We start from the raw sequence: 17,189 nt of genomic DNA, 5'->3' as shown, positions 1-17,189 counted from the left end.
ATTATATAGTGCTTAATTATGGTTTGGCTAAAATGGGAGCAACTCAAATGGAAAGCATGTGTACTTAAAAAACCACCCTCTTCTCCTTCTTCTTGGCTTAAAAAAAAAGTGAAACAGTCCTATGTATTTGAAAAGAAAAGAAAAAAACGGAAAACGTACTATAAAAATAAATGACCATATTTTGCCACAAAATTACAAGGCTGTTAATGAGTTGAAATTTTTTCATGCTACACAGCGAACATTTAACAGGTTTATAATGCTATGTAAATTGCACAAAACAAAATTGGGTTAATGGGCTCAAAAAGGGATGCAGATGGGTTTGTGAATATTATCCGTCAATTTGCCCATTAAGCATGGGTTGGCATCAATGGTTTAGAAGAATGATGTGCAATGCTTAATCCCATAAAGCAAATTTTAATTAATTTTATCCTAGTTGATGTAATCATTTTCAAAATATTTAATTGGGATTATATTTCTTATTTTTATTTCATATTCTAATAAAAAGACAGTTTAAAAAATATTATTTTTTAAATAAATGATTTAATTAACTTTTTTATTAGCACAAATTATTTTTTCTTCTTATATTCAATACTGGAATACGTTTCTTGATTTTATCATCAATGACATCAAAGTTTTGTTGGAAAAGCCATGGCAGGTCTCTGCAATGCATTCGAGGATGATTCTGAACAAAGAAAGAGAGAAAGAAAGAAAAGCTTAAGGCTATAAGCTCAGTAGTGACTTTTCGTGAAACAACAACAACTCGCGTCTAGAATTTAAGTTTTATCCTTCATTCATTGATTTAAGTTTTATCCTTCATTCATTGATTTAAGTTTTATCCTTCATACATTGAATATCAGTACAAAACTATTTAAATCATTTTTTTAAAGGAAAATGTTTAAATCATTACATCTAAATTTTAGGAGTAAAAAAAGTGGAAGAGAAGAAATTTAGACTCCATTATTTTTCCCTCTAAATTAAGAAAAAAATTATAAATGTATTTTTTTTACCTTTTTATTCTCTAACCAAATACCACATGTAACGACAACTTGTAACAAAAAAAAAATGTAAGGACAATAAACCCCCAAATTTTAAGCACATCTCAATATAAAAATGAGGCAAAATTGTTTTAAAATGCAAAAATATTATTTTGATTATATATATCAAGCCTAGAGCAAGCTGATCACATAGGAAGCCAAGATACCTTGACTGCAAAGGAAAACAAGGTACAATTTTTATTGTATCCAATATTTGTGTGGCTTTTTATTCTTACAATTAAACCACACTTTCCTTCAGTAAATTAATAAGGCTTTCTGGCTAGTGCTTTGTAGATGATTTGCCTCCTTTTCCCTATATATGCACAGAAAAAGCAAAAAAAATAAATTCATCTAGTTATACTTAGATTTAAGCACATAACAAGAGAATCATCATAATTCATAAAAAGAACTCAATATGTAACACCATATTAATGTGTCACTGTTACGAAAAAGGAGAGATACCTTTTTCTTGGATTCTTGGGGCTTCTGTACTGGAACTTTCTTGGTAGCAGATTTGGAAGCTGAACCCTTGGATTTGGATGATGCACCATCACTAGCTTTGGGAGCAGCTTCCTTTTTACCCTGCCCAAAAAGTTGAGTGCCAACGGGTTTGTCAGCCTTGAGGGATGCCATGTTACTCAAAATATCTAAAGCAAAATACACTATTTATATATATAAATTGTTATGTTTCTTTGCTATGCATGCAAGCTCTGAAACACAGTGCCTTTTATAGGAGTCTAAAACTCACTAGCTTGGAGGCAATAGCAATTGGAGTAGAACTCGAATCCCAGCTTACGTTGATGATGGTGAATTAATGGTGGAGATAGATTGGAATGAGAATAAAATGACTTGTAGATCATCCAATCCATGCATGAAACACTTTAGAATCAGATACTTCTAGATCTGCTCAGTAATTTTTTCTAACATTATCTTTGATGAAACCATATTCCAGAAGTAGGTATATTTACTGAGCAGCAGCGTAGAAAGGAAATTTGATTTTTATTTTATATATATTTTTCTTTCCAGTTTTCTATTGGCAATTATATATATTATTATTTTTTATGAATAATTAATTTTGAATTGTGAAAGAAACGGTAAGAAAATATTTGTTTGATTTTTCAATTATTTTCACAATCTTAAAAATAGGAAAAAAGGATGATAATTTTTAATTATATAAGTAAAAATACTTTAACAGAAAACAAAACAATCTAGTACTAAACAATTGAGTGAGTAACATTGGTTAGAGTTTGTACTAAAACAAATTAATAATAAGTGTATTATCAGATATGAGTATAAATTAGTTTTAGATTTTTAAAGATTATAATTATAAGTTGTAAAATTTAGGAATTATAATGATACTGCTATCTCCATTATAAAATGACTGGTACTTACTATTTTTTTTTATAAATATTACAATAATCAATAAGTTACTTATTGAAATAATTTTATTAAAATATTTTTACTCTTTCATAAACATATTACTTATAATTATTTGGTGACTAATGGTGGTGGTTGAAATTTTGAAAGTCACAATATAAAAAAAATTATTAGATTGATATGGAATTCATTTAGGTAAATGTGAAATATAAGTTTTAATATGTCGTTGAAAATTAAAAATATCAGTAATATATATATATAAGTTAAAAATATCGTTGATGGAATAATTAATTTTGAATGGTAAATCATCAATCATTTGGAGGAAATAGTTATAAAATCTGAAAACTAAGTTAATAATAATAATAAGTTATATACTAGTATAATGATAAAAGAATTTGGATTGTAATTTATTGTCTTTTTGTTTTTGTCTACATCACAAATATTTTAGAGACAATCATCTCCGAGTCAGGTATAATTATCATGGACAACAAAATTTTCGTTATGAATATTTAATATAATTACATACACAAAATTCAAATTTAAGATCACTAATTAAATCAGAATAATCTCATGCTAATTAATTCACGTGTTATATGATTCTTTTATCTTTTTGTAATGTATTTCATTATCATTTTATTTCCTAAAAATGTGTCATTTAATGTACATCTATGATGCAAGGGATTAAAGCAATTAAAGCTTAAATCTTAGATTCATCAATAAAAAAATATTTGTCATTATATTTTTAAAGCAAAAATGGATTGACAAAAAGGCCTAATGCATAATTCTTTTATTTAAAGTAAAAAAAAATCTTTTTAAAATATGCTTTAGTTCTTACTTATGATTAAGTTTGCTTTGTCATTTTTTTAAAAATATGGTTTTCGACGATGACAAGAATTAATTAACATGACTAACAAAATTCAATTTCAAATATTTATTTGACATTTTTTTTCATTTCAGAAATTGATTTTTATGATAACATTTTACAATTTGAGGAACTTAATTTACTTTTTTTTTATTTATAGAAATTGAATTTAATGCGGAAAGATTTATAATATTCACCTATCTTATTCACCCAATTCAATTGAGTTAGATTCTTTGTTATACTACTCTACTTCATTAGTTTCTCCTATTACACAATTCAGTTCTCAATTTTTTTTAATCCTGTTGGGTCGGGTGGGGGCTTTTTTTTTCACAGCTGTCTTTACAGTTAAAAAAGAACTAGCTCTTTTTGTATCGATTATTTTCGTTTTTCATTCTTTTCAATAATTTAATAATTTTGTAATTTAATACTTTATGAAAACATAAAATGAGTGTAAAGAAGAAGAAAAAATGACGTAAGACAAACATATGTTCATTTGAGTCCTGATACTTAGGTGTGTGAGAAAGTGGTAGAATTTTTTTTTTTTTATCAGTTAGGGAAAAAGATAGTATCAACTATCAAAATTAATAAAAATTTCTGTTTGAACAACTTCATCATAGAATAAGTATATTTTATTTATTAGGCCAAGGCATCTTGGAGTTACATAACAAAGAAACAACATAAACAAGTGGTACAGACAATAGCACTACTTAGTATAATCATGGTTGAAGAGCACCATATAACATTATCCTTATGGACTCCTCCCATAATTCCAAGTCCAACTACTATTTTTTAGCCATTCGTACTTTTCACTCTCACATCTTCAGCTTATTTATTGCTGCTTGCCTAAAATACCGTTCAAAAGATTACTTGATCAGTGCCAGAGTCAATTAAGTAAATTCATGCATATGTATATTGCTATGGTTGTGTGGTGTGAGTGTGACATGAATACAATTAACATTTGCTAACTATGAAGTATATGAAATTAATGAGCTTAAAAAGAATTTGCTAATATATATATATATACCTTCTTCCTATTCTGGCTTGGAGTTTTCTTTGGGGTTGGTTTGGAGGCTGTGGCTTTGGAAGTGCCTGAACTAGGTTTGGCAGAAGACTCTTTCTTCACCTGTCCTGCAGATGGTTGAGAGCAACAAGATTTCTCAACAGGTATCTCAGCTTTGAGTGATGCCATTTTACACTACTCTTCTCCTTGCCTCAGGTTTTAACGCTACAAGATTCATGCATTTATAGCTGAATTTGAACATAGGGTTATTACAATTACATGCACCAAATTTCCAGAAACCATCTTGAGGGAATGGAATAAACTCAACCATGGGATGATGGAGGGATAATGCTGCAACATCTAATGCTTTTTTTTTACCTTAGGCATATTTTGTAGATATTATTAATTATTGGATTCATATTCTACAATTTGGTTTCACATGGTGATGAGGCCGGCATGATTCATATGCCGTTTATCTGATGCCATCTAGAAGGACTGGTATTTGGATATGTTCTTCTTTGTTTGGTAACAGCTATAGACCTATTCAATTTAGAGGATATAGATAATGGGTTCTTTTCCTTGTTAATTAAAGGCAACAGCAAAAAATTCGTGCCTGACATGGTCTAAGAAGTAACTACAAAAAAAATTATTTGTTGTAACTTCTATTGTCTGTCAAGGAATACGTTTGATTTGGTGAAATATAAAGGAGTGGATGTCAGAAAAATAATTGTTCTGTGTTTATGTCAGACATTTATGTACGAATTTATGTTAGCGAGAAAACTTTTCCTCTGAACTACATCTAAGCTATGTTTGCAGCCATATGAGGATTTATATACTAGATTAAACTTAATAGGATGAACGGTTCCTTGATGAAGTATCGGAATAACAGGACATATTTATTTAATAAAATATTACAAAAATAATTTATTGATGAACATATTCGGGTTTTAAGAACAATTAAACCCTCAAGCATTTAATTAAACCCTCAGCCATATTTGTATGTTTCAAAATGAATATTTTAAATTATAATTAAGTTAGATTTTAAAAGGAAGTATGATGTATTTCTCAATTATTTATTTTAGTGTTGATTTCAAATAACTTAAGACTTTTATTTTATCTCAGATAATGGACCTCTAAATTTGAACTAATAATTTAATATATATATATATATATATATATATATATATATATATATATATATATATATATATATATATATGAATTCTAAATTATAAGAGATTTAATTTGTTACGTTAATATTAGTGTTACAAATAGATTAATTGATGTAATCATTTGTTTTTTATTATGCAATTTTATAATAATTTAACAGAAAACAACTATTGATTAATTGATTTCTAATATTTTATGCGGTCATTTGGAATACGTCATGCACAAAATATTGTTGGTTTGAAAAAAAAAGGCAAATAAGGTATGCTTTGCTCCTTCTTCAAGCTAAAAGATTTGTTTTCTTTTATTTGTAATCTATATTTTCTAATTTTTTACTTAAGATGTATTTCGGATTTGTTCTAAAAGGCATACATTAAAAACAGTAATGATAATCTTTTTGTTTTCTACTCTTCTTTCTTCCTTTCCGTGTCACAAAGGATTGATTTTCAATGAACAATGGACCAGTAGAAAATGTAAAAGATGGAGATTCAACCCAATGCACATCATTAGTATAATGTAGTTGCCAGGAAGGCAGGAACTGGTATAAAATGCTATCTGATAAAGATGAAAGCGGCTTTAGACCATTATGTTACAAAATTAATTGCTATGCTTGCCTTTAGTTCAATGTGTATTACTCCTCTGTTCTTATTTATAAGAAAAAAATATTAATTTCACAAGAAAATTAATTAATCTTATTAAATAGTGTCAATTCTGATAATATTTTTTTATAACTTACTTTTTATTGAAATTTGATATCAAATATAAACTTTCTCTTAAATGAAGAATATTTTAAAGATTGTCTCATTAAATAAAACTCATGTAAATGAAATTTATTTATATTTAAAAGCAAAAAATATTAGATTTTTTTTCTTATTAAAAAGACGGAGAAAGTACTATCTTGTTTCATCTAAACCAGTTCTACGTAATCTTGATTTTTTTTCATCAAAGCCAGTCCCACACTCCCACTGAATCATTTTAAGGAGTCAGCTCCAAATAAAGGATAGGGTGTGCAGAATTTTCAATTAATTAGTTTGGTTTTGCAATTTCACTTCAACAAGATAATAATGGAACGAATCCATTTAAGTACCAGAATAATAAAATCATAAAATGAATGAACAATAGTGTGCTGGTCTGATAGATAAACAAGGCCAAATACATATGCTGAGAGAGGGCAATGGTTGATTGCTGGCATCAAAAGGTGGTGATTAAAATTACAATGGTTGATTGCTTCATTTGTCAATTAATCACAAGGACTTAAGATATTCACCGTTACAATTTGAATCGAATTACCACATTAACTGAGGTGGTGATTAAAATAACCAAACTTGAAAATTAATAACCTGGTCTCTAATTTGTCAAGTCTTAGTCAGTGAGGCTGCCCCATCCTCAAGGCTAGATATGCCACAACTCTGTATCCAATCAACATTACAGTCAATGCAGCCACATCTCCCCACATAGTATCATCAAGCCCCATACACTTTATGGCAGGAAAATCTCTTACCCTACAATGCAACCCTGGTCCACATTCGTATACCTCATTTACTGAATACTGTACTCCTACTAGTAGCTTATAGCAGTAGTGGCTGAAAGAAATGTACTTCAACCAAGCTATAAAAGCCGGCATTTGCTGAATGTAGTAGCCACCAGCCAAGAGAAACACCAACATGGTCACTGAAGCTAGTGTTGTGGCCTGCTTCACATCCATGAGAATGGCCCCAAGTGCTAGGCCTATGCCTTGAGAGACTAAAACATTGAAAAGCATGATCAAGAGGGTTAGCACAAATGTGACCAATGAAGGCTTGAGACCACCCATCCAGTAGGAGATAGTTACAAAGATGGTAGGAAGCACTAGCTCCATTGGTAAATCTCCCACCATCCTAGCAACATAGTATGAGGAGAGTTTGTACATCCCTGATGATCTTTCTTTTATTAACATTGGCCTCTCCAGAGGGAAGGCAAAGATGGCATTGAAGAGAGGGAAGAATCCCCAAAAGATGGAGAAGAAGAAAAGGAGTCCCACCTGTTACAAGTGTCATATTGTTAATAAGTATTACTACTCAAGAATTAAGATATCACTTTTCATTGAGTGTTTTAATGCAAATTAACTAGGAACTGAGTATTTTTTTTTATCCGGAGGAATGGAAAATAATGTCAAGGAATTTACAATAACTCAACCAAATTGAGCTAGACCTCCTTGTCTAGGGAATTGGGTATATAGCACAAGAAAAATGGCAAGTATCTTTTACAAGTAGCCATGTATGTACCTATGAATTTTCATCCAAAAAAACATAATATATAGGTTCATAAGTACCTGATCTTGTACATGGGCAGGATCAGAGTGCCACCACAGAAGTCCTGAGAGAATGGATACAGACAAGACTTGGAAAATCCTTAAGCCAGAAAAAGATTCATGCCTCCTCTCTTGTAAACCCCTCTTAAGAAGCACCCTGAATTGCTCCCACCAGCTAGAGGTCCATTGGTTATCAGAGCCTATCAGGCATAAATAATGGTGTCATTTAATTAGCCATGGTGTTGTGCATATATAACTAACACTGTTTAACATACAATATTCAATACTTACGTCTAGGTGTTCCTGATGTAAAAGCTGACGGATGACTGTTATTTTGGTGAATGTCTTCTTTAAGAGCAGGATATAAGTTCTTCTTAAACGATGAAATTAGGGACTGTTTGACTGAAGCTTGATCCTCATGGTGGTCTATTTGATCATCATGTTTGACATCAGCAACTACGCCTGCCAAACCACAGCATCTAAAGTATTAGAAGGCTCTCCAGTATGTTTCGCAACAAATTGAATGCAAATTAATCCACTAATGTTTTTTAGACTTGTGTGACCAAATATAACAACACATGATCCAAGGACAAATTAGCAACCATGATTGAAGATGCTTCGACCACCCTGTCCACCATGCCACTATTTCTGTGCTTCAAATATCTTGTGCAATTATAGGGAATTCAATTTAATTTCTCATCAAATTTTAGAATTAAAGTAGAATGGACTTCTAACTGTTGTAGCATGGCCAATAACACACTGGCTAAAGACTCCATTGTTGTTAGGCTGTTGATTAAATTGATGGCTATATTTCTGAGAAGGAAAATTGCGCTGCCAGAAAGAACTTTTTACCTTCACAATAAGAAAAAGTACCCCACTAGTAAGGGTGAGAGCAAAAGTAATTAATGAAAAAGAAAGAAAACAAAATCACTTATAAATGCAGAAAAAGTAAAAAAATAAAAAAGTAATAAACTTTTATGATGTCTCGTAAAAACTTGTGATACTTGGAAATATATGCTAAACCATTTCAAGGTAAATCAAAGGTAAATAGTAGTACTAAACAAAAAGCAGCTCTAATTAATTCCAAATCACAACTATATCTTTCGCAAAACTTTATCTGGCCACCATGAGAATCGGACCATTCCAAACACCTTTAGCATTTATTACATAAAGTTTGTCTGCTTATAATAAAAAAAATTACATAAAGTTTGTTCTGTGTTGATCTATTATATATGCCAACACAAAAGAAAGCTCACATGTTGCGAAATTGGTCCAAGAGGGATGAACATCTTCGTTATGTAGTGTCTTATCAATTTACTGCTTCTAATGACCCATTATTATTACCAGCTATTGCCGCCTTGAGAACAAGGTTCATGGGTTCGGATAAAATCCCCAAGCTTTATTTGCGCACCTCTACTACTATTAGTATTTATTATTTAAAATCTGAAAACGAACCCTCACCTACCCAATTAATGACAAGTGTAAAATCTCAATAGTCAATCTTGTTTCGTGAAGTTGACATGCATAAACTCCCCAACTTTCCTTTCTCATCACAGAAATAAAAATAGCAACCATTAAGGTTTCAAAAGTCATAGAGACATGTTTAGTGCCCCATTGACAAACTTACAAAATAAATTCCCCTTACCATATATCAAAACTTGTGGCCAACATTAATTTAACTCATCATGATGATGAGAAGTGTATGCTTAATTACTTTAAACATATATTCTAATAATTTATGACTAAAATTGATCTAATTTATAGACTATAATCATGTATAACCTTCAAACATTAATCCTCTCAAAATCAATTTTATTAAACTTTAAAAGAAATGAGTCCTTAATTTGGTGACACTAGTTAGTACTTACCATTAGCAAGGTCAAGCAGGAAATCTGCCGGGTTCATGAAGTTGAAAGCTGGGACATATCCAACGGATCCGAGATAGTCCATGACCCGACCCGCATGCCCGCTATAAATTGGGTGCCCGTCCGACAACACGATGACCTTATCAAACATCCTATACAATCGGCTGGAGGGCTGGTGGATGGTGGCGACGACGGTCCGACCCGCCCGGGCGAGTCCATGGAGCACCGACACGATAAGTTGGGCCGTGGTGGAGTCCAAACCCGAGGTGGGCTCATCAACAAACAATAAACTCGGGTTGACCAACATCTCCTGCCCGATACTGACCCGTTTCCGTTCCCCACCCGAAATGCCACGGAACAGAGCCATGCACCCTCCAACGGGGCTGTTACGACACCGTGTTAGCCCTAGCTCCGCAATCACCATCTCCGCGTGCTCCTTCTTCTCTTCTCTGCTCAAACTCTTCGGAAGTCTCAATAACGCTGCGTAGGTTAAAGTCTCTAACACTGTGAGGTGAGGGTAGTGAACGTCGTCTTGGGGAACGAACCCTACCTTGCGTTTCACGAAGGTGGGGTCGGTTTGGCCGTTGTAGGTTATGGTGCCGGAGACTTTTCCGGCGAGTCTTCCGGCCAGGGCGGTCAAGAGGGTCGTCTTGCCGCTGCCGGAGGGACCCAGCATTGCCGTTAACTCTCCGGGGTTCACTACTCCGGTTACTCCGGTTAGGACTTTTCTTCTTAGCTTTGATTCTTTACGTAAGACGCAACCCTTCTTCTTTTGGCTTTCGAAGGTTATGGTGTAAGATACGTCTTCAAACTATACCACAAAAAGATAGACCAATACAAATAATAGATAATTAGAGAAAAACTTGTTTTTACAACAATCTTTTGCAATAATTTACGTACACACTTTTATTTCATATTTCTTTATAGAGTATATATGATGCTTTCATCATACTAACATAGTTAATTTGGTGTCGCATGATAAACTAGAAAAAATGTCACATTAGATGAAATATGCAATAAAATAAATGTAACAATTTTATAATTATATGTGCATATATGGAAATGGATAGTAAAAATAAAATTATTTTGTGAATATAAATAGGTGATTATATAGCCAAGTGATTGAGAATAAATGATTAATGTACTAAATTTAAGGTTAAATCATTCATGTATTATTAAGTTTAATTTTTAATAAAAATAATTTTTAATTAAATTTTACTTATTTATGATTGGATTAAGACAAAAAAAATAAACAAACAGGTGGTTATATATTATAAGGAAATGAGAGAAGATTGATAAGTACTTTGAGGGTAATGGGGCGCAAGGATTGGTGAAGAACGGAAAATCTTGATGTTGTTGGTGGTGGTGGTGTTGGCTGAGTCTGTTGCTGCGCAGGAATGCAATTATCATCCAATTCTAAACTTGGTTTGATTTTGTTAGTGTTTGAACCCTCTGAATCATGGTGGATCGAGCTGGTCTCTTGTCGGGTTGTGATGGCTGGAACTTTTGGTGCAATATTAGTGGTTTCTTGCTCAGGGGGCATCATCTCAGAGATTGGTTATCCACTCAGATATTAACCAGAAAGTACTAATGAGAAAGAAGAGTACTTATTAATTAAGAAGGGTATTACTACTTAAATATGATGTGTGTATGAAGTATGAAGAATGAAGATGAAGGAGGAGATAGATGAATCGAAGGAGGAGTAGAATTAAACCAGAAAGAAGAGAGTCACATGAGAGAACGGGTGTATAAAGAGAGCAAGGCACGAGAAGCACACAAGGATATCAATGTGATTGAATGATAACACAATATATAGTCTTAGGAAGAGAGACCGCCATCTCGCAGCTACTGTGTTGTTGCTGTTGCTGTCACTACTGTTGTTTGCTGTTCAATGATGTTATTATTGTTTTGTAACTTGTTGCCTATGCTCAAATAAGATTATCAGAATAATACTAAAGAAAAGCATGGTTTTTGGTTTCGGTTGTTTGTTTTCTTTTTCTTTTTTCTTTTTTTTTTTGGTTTTACCTTTACAATGAGAAATTTATTGAATTGTTGATGGATGGATATAACGGTATTGCATTCAACACAGCCACGTGTGTGGAGGGCATTTCTTTGATTCCTTTTTTTTTTTTGAAAAAAGTAATGGAGATTTTTAAAGTTTGCGGGAAAAAAGGTTTGTAATAATACCAATAATCAAAACACCTTGGGGGGCCAACATCCGATTTCATAATATCCACTTGTCCTCATAGTATGAAAATGCATAATGTTTTTTCTGCTTCCACTCTTTTATTGCATATTTGCATGTATTTTTTACTATGGTAATAAACTAAATCAGTATTTTTTTACTTTGTAGTATAGGTTCTAGGAATTATATATAATTAAACTATCAGTGATCAAGACATGTTCTGCTATAGTTAGGGATTATGTTTTGTTTTTTTTTTTTTTCAAGGTTTCGATTTATCAAGAAAAAAGATTCTAACTAATATAGAGTTTGGTTTGAAGTTAAGTAAAATCTAATAAAAATTATTTTCGTCAAGAAATAAACTTAAATAATATTTGAATGATTCAATCTTAATTTTAAGATATGAATTACTTGTATTGATTTAGATATGTAGTTGGAATAATAGAAATTGATATAATTATTAGAATAAAAAAAAATAAAAGGAGTAATCTAAATTGAAGTATCTTATTATTAGATAATAAAGTGATTACCTCTCGCATTATGTAATTAGTCCGTCATTGAGTATGTGCTTTATTTTGGACAGAGCTACCCGAAAATATCTGAATATAAAAAAGTAAAAAGTGAATACTCTTTTTTTTACTAGTGCGCATTTGCTTGAGAATAATAAAGGTGGAGAACTAAAATTACATAGGATACATCAATTCCCTGCTGTAATATTGTGAAATGCAGCTTGACATAAAGCAAAACATAATATCTATATTTCATTAAAAGAGAGAGAGAGAGAGATATATATATGTTTAATATTTTATATAAAATGAGAAAAACATGTTCTTTTGGCACAACTTGTGTTGAAAAGCAAAGGCCTTTGTTTTTTCAATAATATATTCTCTTGCTTCTAAAAAAAAATAAAAAAAATGTCGTAAGTGTACGTAACAATATATATATATGAAATTAATTTCTTAAAAATTAAAGATAGTTATGAATTTTAACAGAATTCAAGGTAATTTATTCAAAATTAATTTAATTTTTTATCTTTTCTTCACCCTTTCTAGGCAAACATTAATTAACAGATAAATCTTGAAATAATCTTATCTCTTCTACTTTCAGCCTCTACTTTTCTTTTGCTTTTTGACTGTTAACCAAATAAAATATCTTCAATTACATAATCCTAGACTCTTATTTTGCTGTGGATTGAAGACATCAGGTAGGACACCAAACCTGTAGTAAAGACACATGACAATTCTTTTATATATGTAGGTAGGATAACCACCAAAAAAAAAAAGCACTTTGTAGCTAGATTGTTTGCCTTAGACTCTCTTTATAGGGTATCTATTTTTCGAGGGTGTGTTTGAGAAATAAAAAGTGTATGAAAAAAGCATGGTTCCCCCAAAGACTTTCTAGGTGTCAAATACCGATTCATCCATAGAAGTAGTGGCTGAGATTGGTGTCGTCTTTGCCATAAAAGCCATTGATTACAGTATGGAGTCATTGTCACTGAAAGGAGGCTTGTTTTTAAACCCTTTTCTTTCAATTAACCAGTTGAGGTAGGTGTGCTTTTTCATTTTTTGTTACTGTTTTCATGTATGCCATCCCACGTTAAAATAAAAACTTATGGATAGCTCAGAATATTTTTATTCAATTTATATATATATATATATATATATATATATATATATATATATATATATATATATACCTTTTTTATTTATCTAATATAGATATATGTATAGCTTAGAACTTGAAATATTGTTAACTTAATTAAGAAAATAAATTTGACTTGAAATATATATGTATTATCTATGAAGTTGGAAAAGTTCTGATCATGCATAATTGCTATTTTGAAGAGGATTTTATCTAATGATTAGCTTCGACCAATATATTTATAGAATTAGTTTCACAAATATATTTGTGGTACGTAATATCTTCCTCAAGATAAAAAAAAAATGTTAAACTATTCTGTAATATGAGATTAAATAATTAAGATTAGAACTTCAAATTGTTATTGAATTGAGGAGGGAAAAGCTAGGAAGGACGAATAATATATTCAAAACACATGAAGATATTCCCATTATTCGCTATATATGTTCCACCATGACAAATGGTGGCTGATCACTAGAAGCTAGCTTAAGAAGATTTGAAATGAGATATAATATTCTAAAACTCTTTCGACCAAATATTCATCAGATTATATCTTGACGTTACGTGTCCAAGTTTTGATGTTGTAAAGGATTAAAACGCTGCCTACAAGTAAGAGACAAAGATAGAAGACAGTCAATTTTAAATAAACAATTAACAAATGCATGTTTTTCCTAATTGAGAATTTGAGATGACGGTTTATCAGAACGTAGCTCCTTTTTCTTCGGAGGATTTTATTCGTGAAGTGCAAATTAACTGTGTGTGCTTGGATGAGTATTTGATAAAATTGATTTTGAATGAAATTGATTTTGATTAAAATTAAATTTGAAGTAATATGATTTATGGTTGAATATTTTATTATAAAAGACCCTGTTCGTCGATCCATTAATTGTATTAAATTATTATTATTATTACATGTAATACATAGTATATATTTTTAAATTTTAAGAAAATCAAATACGATTGACTATTGATTACATAGATTTATCGACCTGAATTGAATAAGTATCAATATATCCTTAACCTTCATGATCAAAAGGATAAGAATTTTATTGATTGAAGCCACTTCAAATAGACTTCTAAAAATATTCCGAATCTATTTACAACGAATAGACCCTATAATGTCCCATTGATATTGGTAAAAAAAAAATATTTGAAACTCATCCTCGTTATATTTATTGAAACTCCTTATCTCGAATATGATATGTTTAATTTCTCATTCCCTGTCAATAGATAAATAGATAGATAATAATAAGTGGACTGAAGTGAGGTGTGATAACATCATAATTTTTTTTTCAATAATTTTTTTAATAAGAAATAGTTATATCTTATTCATTTAATACAAATTTTAGTTCACAAAAAATATTATGTTAAAAAAAAACATGCAAAATTAATGTTTTGATCCGTTAATCTAATCCAACCCAAACTGTTTAAAAATAAGTTGATTTTGATTGGATTTCATTTTTTTCTTAGAAAATCGATCTAAATCAATACGTTTAAATTTGATTGGACTGAATCATAAATTTGACTAAATTCAATTCTAATCAACCCACTTACACTCCTAGTTGAATTTGTAGGTATTCACCAAAAAGAAAATTTGAAGTCAAAGGTAAATCGTTCATGCCCTAAAACATTAATTATAAATTTAATTACCATGTACGTTTTTTAAATAAAAATTAAAAATAACAATTAATATTGAGATTTAATTTAATTCATCTCATTCAATTTTTCCCCATTATTTTTTTTGTTAAAGTTTTAGTTGTTAAATTTCATAAATGAACTCGGTGTAAAGCGTCGTTATGAAGTATGTTTATACGCACAACTGTACGTACAAGTAAATATAAAAGAATTCATTCGTTTTTCTAATACTACTTTTTTTTTTGGAGTCCTAAGAACACATTTTTAGTATATTTTTTTAAATACATTTTCTCTGATTAAAATTTATTAAAAACTTTGAATCTAAAAAAGAATCATTAAATATAATGTAAAACTTATTAAATTTTATTATTTTTAATAAATTTTAATTAATAAAAAAATGTATTTAAATGTATATGTTAAAAAGTGTGTTTGTAGTATTTTTATTTTCTTTTTTATTGTCTATAACTGTATGCTTAAGTTTTATCTTTTCGTATTATGTTACAATGGCATTTTTCTATGTCTCCTACCTATATGGAAACGCAGTATTACCAATGATTTAGAGTCAAAATGTATTAAAAGTATCAAATCCCCCACTTAGGATTCTCTAACCACAGTACTTTTCTCCTTTAATTAATTTTATTTTTGTTTTTAAATAATCCTGAAACGTACATATATCCATTTTGCCTTTTTTTTTCTTCTTTTATTGTAGGGCACACTTTGTTGTGTTATTCTTTTTTATAATAATTAAGCACAAGTGGCTATGTGCCAAGTGTTCGAGCATTGATCTAGTGTCGGACGCTTTCAACAATTTCCAACAAGAAAAAGAATAAAATGACCCTAACTTTAATTGAAAATTGGAACCTTGGTTGACAATTTGACAGCGTTTTTTTTTAAAATAAAAAATAAAAACCTTCCACCCTCTTTCTAAATGCATCTTATTTTCTTATGAAAAAAAAAGCTAGGGGAGAGGGAAAAGGGAAAGATATTCCGTTTTAAAGTGATTACACGGTACAACTCTTGATGATGGTTTAGATTATTTACTAAATCTCATATACATTGACAACTCTACTACTCACACTTCATATGTTTTTTTTATGGTGGAAACTCACACTTCATATTTAGAATATTATAAAAAAATATGTATGTATAAAACTCTAGTTCAATGTTAAATTCATAAACCTCTTTTAGATTGGTTTAACAACTAGTTCAACAGTTCGTTTTCATAATTAACAACTATAGAGAGAAGAATATGATTGCTGAAAAAATTAGTAAAGCAAGTTTTTTTTCTCCACTTATTTGAGTTACATTCGCTAATATATTTCAACTAGTTTTTAACCTTTTTTACTATTTAATTGTTTGATAATCAAGTTTTTTATAATTTTTAATGTTTTTTGAAATATTACTTGAAACAATATTTTTTAAAACACTAGCTTGTAACTTCTAGTTTTTTATATATTATTTTCACTTTTATCCTTTATATATTTATTGATTTTCTTGTTATCATTTTAAACTAAATCATGATATTATTATTTTGTAATTTTACATTTTTTAACTACTTCAACAGTTAATTTTACAAAACACTTATAATTTAATAAGTTAATTTTTAATTTTTAGCTAACTTTTCAGCTAATTTTATCAAATATAGCCTAGATTGTTATCTTGTTATTGGATATGAATTATCTCATGCTAAATTTTATCCAAAGATAAAATAATTATGTTAAAATTTTGTGTTTATCTTTTGTTTCAACCATTAATGTGATTCACCGAATCACCAACAAGATGCTATATGTCATCCATGCTATGGATAAAATAAAGAAAATTCTCTATTTAACAATCTTATCAGGCCGGTCATTGAATTAGTGAGGACATTGTTCATTGTTCAATAGTTCAATAGGAGTGGAATTGATTTTAATAAATACATTTTTTTTAATTTTATATAATATATTAAATAATATTAAATAAAAAATAACATGATATGCATATATTTACAATATTAAAAATTAAATTTTACTTCAAAGTGTCGTAAGTCATAAAATATCACAAAAGTAAATTATATATGAAAGTAAATTTTATATATTATAATATTTTAAGTTTTTTATATGTAAGAATTAAATATGATATCAAACAATTTATAGTACT

General features: G+C 29.8%; 1 protein-coding gene and 1 long non-coding RNA gene across 2 annotated transcripts; both read right to left on the bottom strand.

The window, feature by feature from the left end:
* Positions 1–3,884: 3,884 nt before the first annotated feature.
* On the bottom strand, positions 3,885–4,562 carry LOC114369358. The gene is made up of 2 exons (XR_003657613.1): positions 4,298–4,562; positions 3,885–4,116 (listed from the first exon to the last, which is right to left on the bottom strand). It is a non-coding gene; the product is annotated as an uncharacterized LOC114369358 (long non-coding RNA).
* Positions 4,563–6,548: 1,986 nt separating this feature from the next.
* On the bottom strand, positions 6,549–11,441 carry LOC114369301 (ABC transporter G family member 21-like). Its single transcript, XM_028326506.1, has 5 exons — positions 10,899–11,441; positions 9,599–10,406; positions 8,022–8,192; positions 7,752–7,930; positions 6,549–7,460 (listed from the first exon to the last, which is right to left on the bottom strand). The coding sequence occupies exons 1-5, from the start codon at positions 11,139–11,141 to the stop codon at positions 6,807–6,809; spliced, it is 2,055 nt and encodes a 684-aa protein (XP_028182307.1). The 5' UTR covers positions 11,142–11,441; the 3' UTR covers positions 6,549–6,806.
* Positions 11,442–17,189: the final 5,748 nt, after the last annotated feature.

This window comes from Glycine soja, chromosome 10, assembly GCF_004193775.1.
Source record: "Glycine soja cultivar W05 chromosome 10, ASM419377v2, whole genome shotgun sequence".
NCBI lineage: Eukaryota > Viridiplantae > Streptophyta > Magnoliopsida > Fabales > Fabaceae > Glycine > Glycine soja.
The sequence above is the reverse complement of the archived record's forward strand: the minus strand, read 5'-3'. Positions and strand labels throughout refer to the sequence as shown.